The 12,717-nt window shown below is 39.7% G+C and overlaps 1 protein-coding gene across 1 annotated transcript in view; it reads right to left on the minus strand.

The window, feature by feature from the left end:
* Positions 1-12,717, minus strand: part of ARNT2 (aryl hydrocarbon receptor nuclear translocator 2) — a 102,138-nt gene that overhangs the window by 7,416 nt on the left and 82,005 nt on the right. The window contains exons 15-17 of the mRNA XM_063313965.1: positions 8,664-8,763; positions 3,472-3,610; positions 2,825-2,990 (exon numbers count right to left, since the gene is read on the minus strand). Coding sequence (XP_063170035.1) covers positions 2,825-2,990; positions 3,472-3,610; positions 8,664-8,763 — 405 coding nt within the window. The remainder of the gene's footprint in view (positions 1-2,824; positions 2,991-3,471; positions 3,611-8,663; positions 8,764-12,717) is intronic.

Here is a 12,717-nt window from a genome sequence, read left to right on the forward strand (position 1 = left end):
ATTTATGAAAATAATAAAGGCGGGATTAAAAAAATTTTTAAAAATTAAAACCCTTAGAAATTTCTTTCAAAATGCAGGCATCAGGAGGACATTTGGAATTGAGCAGCAGAAGACAGAATTTGAAGTTTAACTATGTACAAATGATGAATATATAATTGCTAAAATGTATAAACTCTTATTGAAATTTGAAATAGAAGAAGCAGCGAAAGACTGTATGATAAAATGGGCTAAGAACTTTGGACACAATATACAGATGGAAGATATGTGGCTAAAGGATTGAAATTTTCATTATGTTATAACCTAATAGAGAATTTCTATAAAATGATGCCTGTTGGTATATGACTCCAAAAAAATTGTCTAGAATGTATAAAGGTACTTCAAATTTATGTTGGAAATGTGGACAACATGGAGGGTCATTTTATCATGCTTGGTGGACTTGTAAAAAAGCCAAAAATTTCTGGGTTCAAATAGATATAATGATACAAAGAATTTTCCTTATTTCCTTTGTTTCTTTTCTAATATTTGTATTGTTTTTATCTTGTTAAAATTGTTTTCAATAAAAATTTTATTAAAAAAACAAAACAGAATGCAGGCATCAGGCATTACTAGAGCTTTGCTCTAGACTACTGTAATAGTCAGTAAGATGTGTTTAAAATGTTTGAAGATACACTGCGTTTTCCAGATTTCTATAAATTGCAATGTGGGGAAAAAATGCTTAACAGCCTTGAAAAAAACTAGAAAAGGTAGGTAACACTGTCATAATAAATGCTTGACATCTAATGCAATTAATAAATGATAGTTCTGAGGGTCAAAACGCAAATGTAGTTTAGAAATGGTGTTCTGGCTAATTTGAATTTAAGCAGTGAGTATAACTCCTATACATTTTAGGTAGAACTAAGTATAGCAAACCAAATCTTGTACTAACTTTTCTACCTGTCTACAGTCCAAAAGTCCTGCTTTTTATATTAATACTACCAATAATGATACGATTATCAGCATGTTTTTGCAAATCTAAACATTGTTCATTGATGGTTGATCTTTTTACAACAAATCCTGCTGGAAACTTCTGAATTAGAAGATCCAGTGTCTTGGGGGGGGGGGGGGGGAAACCCTAGACATTAGATCCAGTGTCCGGAATAGCTAAAGCAAGATTTTTTTCCTTCCCTTGCCTTAGGCTGGAACAATTCACTGTGGAACTTAAAAAAAGAAACAGAAAGAAAGGGGGAAAAATCCAGATATTTTGGTTTGCTTATGCTTTGATGTTTATGTGCTCTCTTCACCTTTTGTTTCTGGCATTTCCATGCACACCCTGTCCTGAATTTTCAGTGAAGTCTGCCTTGGTCTGAGGTATTGCTTCAATTTGCTGACTTGAGAACACATCCTGTTCAATCTCCCCTTTTCCTCCAGGAGTATTACTTTTAAGTGCAAACAGCAGCAAATTGTCAGATGAAAAAGTATCAGCTATTATCTAGTCAGAATTCTATTTCCTTTGCAACAATTCCCAGTCACAATACCTTTATGCACACAGATAGTTCAACTCTTGTATTTTGGCTAGCATCACCTCTGGAGAAGTCTGCATTTTATTCCAGAAAAAGGGCTGGCAAGAGCCAGAGTCTTGAAGGCTGCCAAGAAAAAGCTTAACCAAGATAACCCCTGGCAGGGGTCATGCAGTCAAATCTTCCAGACCAGTGTTTTTCAAACTTGGCAACTTTCAGATGTGTGGGCTTCAGCTCCCAGAATTCCCCAGCCAGTATGGGGAATTCTTGCAGTTGAAGCCCACACATCTTAAAGTTGCCAAGTTCTAGGCAATATTTTCAGGAGTGGTTTGCCCTTGCCTTCTTCCTCTCAGGACTGAGAGAGAAGAACTGCACCAAAGTCACCCAGCTGGCTTCATGCCTAAGGTGGGACTAGAACTCACCGTCTCCCAGATTCTAGTCTGGTGCCTTTAACCACTATACCAAACTGACCCTCAATACCTGCTACTTCTATAATGGAATAACTACCTTATGCCTACTATCTCGCTGGTATCCTCCCTGCATTTCTTTCTGACAGTTTCCCTATTTTTCTCAATGCAATGAGTAAAAAAGTGGATCCTTTTAAAAAGGTAGATAAATAAAAACAATTATTGTAATTTGGAACAGTGACATAGTAGAAAGGCATATGAGTTTATAAGCCACCCCAGACTTTCAGTAAAATAAAACCTGGGAGATAAAGGAAAACATATATGGGACACCCTTAATCATTCTTAAGCTGTCCTCCACATTTTGTTTGTTTAAATATTTCCATTTAATACAGAATTCAGAGGGGAGTCAAAGATAGAGTATCTGCAGCAGTAGGCTGGACTGACTCTTCAGCGTATGAGATTTATCGTGCTAGTACTGAAATGCTCTCAAAAATCCTCTTAACATGCTGAGTCTTGCAAAGCCTACTAAGATTGCACTGCCCAAATTCAGGAGCCCACCAACAGATGACAGCTATTAGATTGTCTAACTATATTTCAGAAAGAGATCAATGTAAAATCAGACTGCTAAGTCTCTAGTAACCTGAAGATGCCTATTTTATTGGAGGCCTCCCAGAAATAGATTTTAAAAAGGCCCCAAGTTCCTCCAGCTGCTTCAGTGGTGTCACCATGTCATCACATCTGCTATGGTTCTGCAGATCCTGTCCATAATAAGGATGCTCCCCCAGTTTGTCCCATTTGCTTGCTTGTCTGCTTGTGGTTATTTACACCTCCAAATTGCCATGCTTGACAGGTCTCTATAATCATAAGCTTAAATCAAATGTCTTAATGTGCTTATGCAGTATGGTCAACTTCCATACCTACCGAAGCCTGTTGTCCTGTTAGCTAGGCTGGAATAGGCGTTTCCACTTGGAGAAGATGTAGCAGGACTGGAGAGGGGGCTGAAGGAAGCTGGGTCAGCAGGGTAAGTATGGCTGGATCCAATTGCAAAGGGTGAAGATTGTGCCTTGCTAGCTTGTGAAGGAATTTGCTGAATGGAGAGTAAACAAAAGAGATGGAGTATCTGCCCACATTTTTAAAATAGAAATGGAGTGATGCAATAGAGCTCCAAACTTAGCAGTGACAGCCTGGTGCATTACAGTATAAGCATCTGTTCCCAGCGCTAACTAGGTCATTTGTTTTCATTTTTGTTGCACAGGTTTATGGCCATTGTAATTCAAGGAACATGTAGAATCGAACCATATGAGTTAGAGGAAATACTTATCAAATTTGCAGATGACACAAAACTGGATGGAATGCTGCTTTTAGATGTTGGAGACAGGAGCTATGTTCTCACTCGGGCATGTTCCAAAGTGCCCTTTGGAGATCAAGTCCAAAGTGCTGCCTAGTCCTAATCACTATACCTTCCAACGTGGCTCTTGTGATAAAAGGGATAGAGCCAAAAATATGACACATGATTTCTCTGCCCAAAAACAGATGTAAAACCAGCCCTTTTAAATTAGCTGCCCTACCTGCCCAGGGAATGGTGGGCGACTTCCAGTCCAGGCAACTTGACTCTGATTTAACTGCCGAGACATCTGTGACAAGTTCTGGCCTGTGGATGAAGAGGACTGAATGTCGTTGACGCCCGGCACGTGGACCACAGACGAGCTGCAAAGAAGAAAATGAGAAGGGTCTTGGAAGGTCCAAGATTGCTCACTGGTTTCTACTGATACTTTCAGAGCAGCAACCATTCAAGGGAATATTTTGGAAATCATTGCTTGTAGGTGTTTTGGAGCCTGTGAGATGGTGACAATTGGTAGGTACCATCTTGCCCCTGGCCTTTTCGGAAGGAGGAATTTCCAATGGGTAGATTGAGGTTCTAGCCAATGGCCATCAGATCGCTATACCTAAAGAGATATCACTATATCCTATACCTAAAGAGCTACACCTGGTAAAAGGGAATACATTCTGCTGCATTTCGGAATGCTGTAATCTTCCTTCCCCAAAAGCAAATTAGAAAGATACAAAGCATATCATCTACACATCACAAACAAGGAACAAGTGTCCTCCTGCTTAGGCAGGAATCTGAGGTTCATGGAATAGTTTAATTATATTATTTATGCATTTCTCCACACATATCTGTGTATCCCAGCAGCCCCTAACACATAGGATGATCCAGCCAAGGAATTCAGGTCATGACAGGGCTTGAGGAAAGAAGAAACCTAAATACCCAGGGAAGTGGTTGGCATATAAATTATGAAAAGAAGAAGAAAAGAAAATGATATTCAAATTGCAAGAGGGCGATATTGTAATAATAGATAATGTGGCAAAAAGCATTTCATCGGTATCATTCCAATTTATATAAAGGATAAGAAATTTCCCTGGAGAAAATAGATGAATGTTTAAAGAAACAAAAATCACCGAAGATTACAGAGAAACAGATTATGAATGGACCCATAATAATCAGGGAAGTTTGCGAAGCTATAAAAAAGACTAAAACAGGAAAGGTGCCTGGACCAGATGGCGATCAGCTTCTTATTTATTTATTTTATTAATTTATTATTCAAATTTTATTACCGCCCATCTCCCCCAAAAGAGGGACTCCAGGTGGCTAGATGCTTTGAGGATGAACTTTTACAACCTTTACAAAATATTTGAATTCTATAACTGCTGTAAGGAAGATCGGAAGCCACTTCTTTATATCTTTTCCTTCTTTTTTCTTTTTGTACTGTAGCTTTCTCTTTTACTTCTTTCTTTTTCTTTTTTCTTTCTTATTCTTGTTGTTGTTTATTCATTTAGTTGCTTCCGACTCTTCGTGACTTCATGGACCAGCCCACGCCAGAGCTTCCTGTCGGTCGTCAACACCCCCAGCTCCCCCAGGGACAAGTCCGTCACCTCTAGAATATCATCCATCCACCTTGCCCTTGGTCGGCCCCACTTCCTTTTGCCCTCCACTCTCCCTAGCATCAGCATCTTCTTCAGGATGTCCTGTCTTCTCATTATGTGGCCAAAGTATTTCAGTTTTGCCTTTAATATCATTCCCTCAAGTGAGCAGTCTGGCTTGATTTCCTGGAGGATGGACTGGTTGGATCTTCTTGCAGTCCAAGGCACTCTCAGAATTTTCCTCCAACACCACAGTTCAAAAGCATCGGCCTTCCTTATGGTCCAGCTCTCGCAGCCATATGTTACTACAGGGAACACCATTGCTTTAACTATGCGGGCCTTTGTTGTCAGTGTGATGTCTCTGCTCTTAACTATTTTATCGAGATTTGTCATTGCTCTTCTCCCAAGGATGAAGCGTCTTCTGATTTCCTGACTGCAGTCAGCATCTGCAGTAATCTTCGCACCTAGGAATACAAAGTCTTTCACTGCTTCTACATTTTCTCCCTCTATTTGCCAGTTATCAATCAAGCTGGTTGCCATAATCTTGGGTTTTTTGAGGTTTAGCTGCAAGCCAGCTTTTGCACTTTCTTCTTTCACCTTCATCATAAGGCTCCTCAGTTCCTCTTCACTTTCAGCCATCAAAGTGGTATCATCTGCATATCTGAGATTGTTAATGTTTCTTCCAGAGATTTTAACTCCAGCCTTGGATTCCTCAAGCCCAGCTTGTCGCATGATGTGTTCTGCATACAAGTTGAATAGGTAGGGTGAGAGTATACAGCCCTGCCGTACTCCTTTCCCAATCTTAAACCAGTCCGTTGTTCCGTGGTCTGTTCTTACTGTTGCTACTTGGTCGTTATACAGATTTTCAGGAGGCATACAAGATGACTTGGTATCCCCATACCACTAAGAACTTGCCACAATTTGTTATGGTCCACACAGTCAAAGGCTTTAGAATAGTCAATAAAACAGAAATAGATGTTTTTCTGAAACTCCCTGGCTTTTTCCATTATCCAGCGGATATTGGCAATTTGGTCTCTAGTTCCTCTGCCTTTTCTAAACCCAGCTTGTACATCTGGCAATTCTCGCTCCATGAACTGCTGAAGTCTACCTTGCAGGATCTTGAGCATTACCTTACTGGCATGTGAAATGAGTGCCACTGTTCGATAGTTGGAACATTCTTTAGTGTTTCCCTTTTTTGGTATGGGGATATAAGTTGATTTTTTCCAATCTGATGGCCATTCTTGTGTTGTCCAAATTTGCTGGCATATAGCATGCATTACCTTGACAGCATCATCTTGCAAGATTTTGAACAGTTCAGCTGGGATGCCGTCGTCTCCTGCTGCCTTGTTATTAGCAATGCTTCTTAAGGCCCATTCAACCTCACTCTTCAGGATGTCTGGCTCTAGCTCACTGACCACACCATCAAAGCTATCCCCGATATTGTTATCCTTCCTATACAGGTCTTCTGTATATTCTTGCCACCTTTTCTTGATTTCTTCTTCTTCTGTTAGGTCCTTGCCATCTTTGTTTTTGATCATACCCATTTTGGCCTGGAATTTACCTCCAATGTTTCTAATTTTCTGGAAGAGGTCTCTTGTCCTTCCTATTCTATTGTCTTCTTCCACTTCCGCGCATTGCTTGTTTAAAAATAATTCCTTATCTCTTCTGGCTAACCTCTGGAATTGTGCATTTAATTGGGCATATCTCCCCCTATCACTGTTGCCTTTTGCTTTCCTTCTTTCTTGGGCTACTTCTAGTGTCTCAGCAGACAGCGATTTTGCCTTCTTGGTTTTCTCTTTCTTTGGGATGTATTTTGTTGCCGCCTCCTGAACAATGTTGCGAACTTCTGTCCATAGTTCTTCCGGGACCCTATCTACTAAGTCCAGTCCCTTAAATCTATTCTTCACCTCCACTGCATATTCCTTAGGAATATTAGTGAGCTCATATCTAGCTGATCTGTGGGTCTTCCCTAATCTCTTTAGTCTGATCCTAAATTGTGCAAGAAGTAGTTCGTGATCTGAACTACAGTCAGCTCCAGGCCTTGTTTTTACCGACTGTACAGATGTCCGCCACCTTTGGCTGCAGAGGATGTAATCAATCTGATTTCGGTGTTGTCCATCTGGGGAAGTCCATGTATAAAGCCGTCTCTTAGGTTGTTGGAAGAGAGTGTTTGTTATGCAGAGTGAATTGTCTTGGCAAAATTCTATCAGCCTATGTCCTGCTTCATTTTGTTCTTCCAGGCCATGCTTACCTGTAATTCCAGGTGTCATTTGACTGCCCACCTTAGCATTCCAGTCTCCTGTGATGAAAATAACATCTCTTTTAGGCGTGTTGTCCAGTAGGTGCTGCAGATCCTCATAGAACTGCTCTACTTCAGCTTCTTCAGCATTTGTGGTTGGGGCGTATATTTGGATCACTGTGATGTTAGATGGCTTTCCCTGAATTCGAATTGAGATCATTCTGTCGTTTTTTGGGTTGTATCCAAGCACTGCTTTAGGCACTTTACTATTAATTATGAAGGCTACTCCATTTCTTCTGTGGTCCTCTTGTCCACAGTAGTAGATCTGGTGGTCATTTGATGTGAAGTGGCCCATTCCAGTCCATTTCAGTTCACTGACACCCAGAATGTCTATCTTTAATCTTGACATCTCACCAATAACCACATCCAATTTGCCCTGGCTCATAGATCTTACATTCCAGGTTCCAATGGTGTGTTTATTCTTATTCTAGTTTGTATTAATTTTTACTCTTGTTTTTAAAACTTTCAATAAGATTATATTAAAAAAAGAAGAAGAAATGTAAATACCTCCTCATAGGTGTTTCGAGCTCCAAGTTGTCCTTTGCCTGCTATAGGACATACAATAATCTATACTCTTCTCAGTCATATACATACGACCTCTATTCCTTCATTCTACATGGACCAGTCCAGATATAACTGGATGTTGAATCTGGATATTTCTGAACCATAATTTTCCCCTAGTAACACTGAGGTCAAAAGATACTATTCATAAATACTTGCTAAATTATTTTTGTAAAAATAATGAAATTGAACTGAAGAACATGCACATATATCTCTCCTAACAACCAGGAAACACACTGAGACAAGGAACTGGTCTCTAATACTTAACAGGAATCCTAACAAACTGAAGAAACGTGGGGAAAACCCAGACATATAACCCCCAAGGGTTAAGGTGGTCCCGATCTGTGTCTCTTTGAATGGCTGAACAATTCATCAGTGCTACGCATGCGCTTGACAGTCTGGATGGGAGCCCCCTGCTCGCCATCCTTACTCATGACAATATCTCTGCATTGCATGATTGTTCACTTGTGACTTTTATGTAATTAGGAATATTTTATCCCTGATTGGAGAGCTAAACGTAATACAAATCAAGCTGGTTCCATAATAATAATATTTTGTAATGAATCAGCACCAGATGTTAATCCTTCAGAGAAAAAAGAATCCAATCTTTCCATGATTATATTAGGTACAAAAGCAAATTAAATCAATTAATTGTAACTGACTTATCTTTTCTGTTTCTGAAAACACCCTATAAAACAGAAATTTCCACACAGCTTTAAAGATGCTAGAATTTAAAAAAAGAAAAAAGAAAAACATATCTGAATATAATTTAAAGGATGTAAAAATAAATCAAAACTTTTTTTTTTATTTAGTAGAAGCAGAAAATGTCTATCAGTGGATGATTCAACAGTTACCTCAGATTTTCTCCAACAGGGGAAATGAAATAATTGTTAGTAATGAAAAGGACTATTAATTCTACAGCTTCTCATATAAGTGTTGCTTCCTTGTATTTATTCATTCTGCCCTAAGTCACAGTACCTGAAAGATTTTCCAGAATGTCCTGGTTGAAACGGGCCCCCTTGAGAGTAGATCTGCTGGTTTCCTGCCGTGGAAGCCGAAGGCATCATTTTTTTATCTGCTGCAAGAGCAATCAACAGAAAGAGAGGATTTAGAAGAAGGCAACACACATAAAAACCAGGTGGGGCATCAATCCATGTATAGCACATGAATGCTGTTTTGCATTGCTGAACATCTTTCTAATCCCTAATAGCAAAACACAAAGATTGCAAAACTGCCCTTCCAGTGCCACCAACAATTTTGTGGACAGGTTTCCTTCCAACCTAATGCTATATTCTTGTCTTCCAGCTATGTCTGTGGGATGGTGACAAAATTCCTCATATCCAAGGTTATAACAATATACCCACAGTATGTTCAGAAGGAAATTATGACTGTGTTTACATGACGTTTCCCCAAATCAAAAGAACATTCTACAGATGCATTCAGCATGTTCAGCTTGGTCGAGGTATGAATTTGGGGTTGGTTTTTAGCATTTTTATTTGGTATTGCTTACATCTCAGCATAGTATAAGATTTATTTTTTGTGACTTATCTTATTGACCAAACCTCACCGTTTGGTTATTTTATGTTCTAAGCTATTGTGCAAATCCATTAAATTAGTTAATTCAGTAAACAGGTTAAGCAGTGTGTGTGAATGGAAGCAATCCATCTGATCACACTACAGATGCTTTTAGTAAGGCCAGGATGGCTTTCAAAAGAGTTGCGTGAACAGTTACTGTAATTAGTTTACAGATATCTACTCTTGAACTTGATTGCCATGATCTATGTTTCTTTGCCTTTCATTTGCCTCTGAGATTAATACAAATATATTCTTCTCTTGCTGTAAATCTGTGGGTTAGATGTGTCTTTCTGTACAAATTAATTTTTCAATGGAAAGGGCCATATTAGACAGAGTGATGATATTAAGATGTCATTGAGGATTGCAAACTCATTTTTTTCCAAGTAAGGGGTCCCCCCCTTTTATTTTCTAGTTATTCAATTTTTGAAAATTCTATAATATGTTACCATTATTCTGAAGCTAGATTATTGCTATAACTGTCATTCAATTTTTTCCTCTTCTGTTTTTCTATTGAAAAATGGAGGTTTTACCCTACTATGGTTATTCATTTCATGTCAATGTTCAGTGCGGTGGGGTGGTGGAAATGGGCAGTGTCCATTCTAGGGTTATGTGTGATGCCCATCACTGAGCGAAGAGGTGATGGGAAAGCTCTTTGCTGAAGTTTCTGAAGATCTGCTGCCAAGCACATGTCGATATTAGGTTAGATCCATGTTTCCAAGCCTTGACAACTTGTAGATGTGTGGACTTCAGCTCCCTAACTTCCCCAGCCAGCATGGCTATTGCTGAGAATCATGAGAGTTGAAGTCCACACATCTGGAAATTGCCAAGGCTGGGGGACACTTGGACGATGGCTTCACCTGGTACAAAGCAGTGTTGTATGTATGAATGACTGTTGCTTTCTTCAGCCTATGAGGAAAGGTCTCTAGTTCAGCAATAGATGCATGGTTCAGTTCCTTGGAATGGGAGTCTCGTGAGCAGTAGAATTCTCCATTCTACTCACGAGACTCCTATTATGGAGATTATGGGGTTTGTAGCACATCACGTCTTTCCAAGTTGGATCACATGATGAGAAAAACCTCTTCTTGATAAAGGGAGAGCTGATGCCAGAATTGCAACACTTTGGTTTTTACTCCAAATTGCTCCTCTTCCTCACACCACAAGTTGCAAAATGAGGGTTTCAAAAGCAAGCTCTGGTGCAGGCAGAAATAGAGTAAGCTTCTGAATTATCTAATGAGAAAAGCTCTGCCAGGGCATCCATTTGCTTCTCTCCTGGCTTCTGTGGGAGCGAATCATGAATACAGCCAGTTCAAAAATTAGTTGCTGACCAGGAAAGCATAGAGTTCAGCTCAGTTTAAACTTATTTGTCTTGGCCTTAAGCCATGACTTTAAGAACAATGGCAAAATTGTACCAAACTGCAAATTCACCCAAGATGCTGCAAACTACTGTCTAAAGACATTGTATTTGTAATTGACTGTGGGGATAGCCTGAAAATTCTGGCCAGATGTAGCAATTGCCAAAAGAAAACCAGCTATGTTAGAAGGGTCAATTTAGTAGAGTGACAGATTAGGATTAAGAAAGCTCACATTTCAGTCTTCCCTTGGCCAGGATGAGCTGGTGAATTGAGTAAGTCATTCACTCTCAGGCTGACTAACCTTACAAGACTATTGTGTGGATAAAATAAGGGGGTGGGGAGAAAGAACAACACATTGTTTTCTTGGGAGAAAGAGGGGAGAATAAATATAATATGGTCAGCAATCTTTTTAGCTGCTGGATGCCCTATCCACATACACCCCCAGCAAACCTAAAAAAAAAAAGCGGGGGAAGAGAAGTGTATGAGATTTACCACTTGTACATTCAACTCTCATAAGACTATGGTGCAATGAGGCCAAATCATGGGAGCTTTGCTGAATTTGTGAAATTGCAGTCCAAAATAATAAACATTTAGATCACATTTTTGGAGTCCAGGGGACCTCTGTTGCCAAGTGTATTTTTAAAAATACATTTGGCATGACTGCTTTAGCTTACAAACAATTCCTTCAACTATTGCACAACACTGACACCTTCACCAAATGGGCATCCTCCAAATGTGCCAGACTACAACTCCCTTAATATTTAGCAAGTGGGGCCATGCAGGCTGAACATTTGCAGAACTATGATCCAACACGATCAGAGGGGACAAGATTAAAGACAGCTGTAATAGATCATCTGGGATCAGACAGAAAACAGAACAAAAATAGTAACAAACATTTGTCTATTATCCAGACTCTCCCCGCTCTTGAGCTGAAATTCAAATTGTGCATACTTCTTTATGGGAACCTCACAACTGCAGCAAATAAAGTTTGGATTCATGCTTATAGTAAAAATCTGGAAACATTGCCATGATGTTGAGAAATCAATGACAAATTAGACTGGGAGACTACACAGCATCATTTGAATGTCTCTGCTCGCAGCACATGGCCAAGAAGCCATGTTTGCCAAGCAAAAAGCTACCTAGCAAATCTGATTTCTGATATTTAGATATTTGTGTCTATTTTTTTGGCCAGGGATAAAGGAGGCGTGAGTTATATCTGACTTGGGAGATACAGCAAATGCCGAAATACAGAGTTCTTCCTGCACTGTATTTTTTTAAATATTTTTATAAGATCTGCTGCTTATAAACACATGGCTGGAGCAATAGGAGATATTTTCCTTTTTCCCCCCCCCCTCTCCTGCAAAGATACGTGCTTGACGGCTGCAGAGCAAACGTCCCTAGCATGATAGGCCCCTCTGTGCAAGCTCCTCTATTTGCACGCACTGGCCCAGAGAAAATCAATCCAAAATCAACATTATGCAAATATGTAGAAGTAACAAGTAGTTTGCCTCTATTCATTTTTAGTTGCATCCTACATGAAAAATGCTTCCTTTATAGCTTAAACCAAGCACAAGGAACTTTATTTTTTCCAGCTGAGGGATGCATTCCCACAGAGTAATCTGTTGGGAGTCACATGGTGAGCACATCTTAAACCCAATACGGATAGGGACCACCAAATCTCTTTCTGACACCCTCCTTTTTCCCTCTTCTCTCTCTGTCAAGCAATAATCTACAGGAAAGAGGGCATCTACCTCTTCTAGAGCCCTTATATTTTTTCCTTATAGCCATGCTACAATATTTGCCTTGATCCCAAGATCACAGAACTGGGTAAAAGAATCCTATTAGAGTAGTGCTTAATGATTTGCACATTGTCTGGACAGATTTTTGAACCAGAATATAGGAATTCACCTTCAAAGGTAACACAGAGAAACATGTTTTCTCCTTGTCAGAACTGAATCTAGTTGCCTGATGAGAACATTTCAGGAAGGCCTGTTTAATGTCCACCCTCTCTCTGAATCAAGGGGGACATGGGCAAGATGACAGGCCTTCTCTGTGGCACCCCACCCTCTGTGATATCTCACACTATGGAACTCTTTACCCCCAGA

This window comes from Candoia aspera, chromosome 13 (genome assembly GCF_035149785.1).
Source record: "Candoia aspera isolate rCanAsp1 chromosome 13, rCanAsp1.hap2, whole genome shotgun sequence".
NCBI lineage: Eukaryota > Metazoa > Chordata > Lepidosauria > Squamata > Boidae > Candoia > Candoia aspera.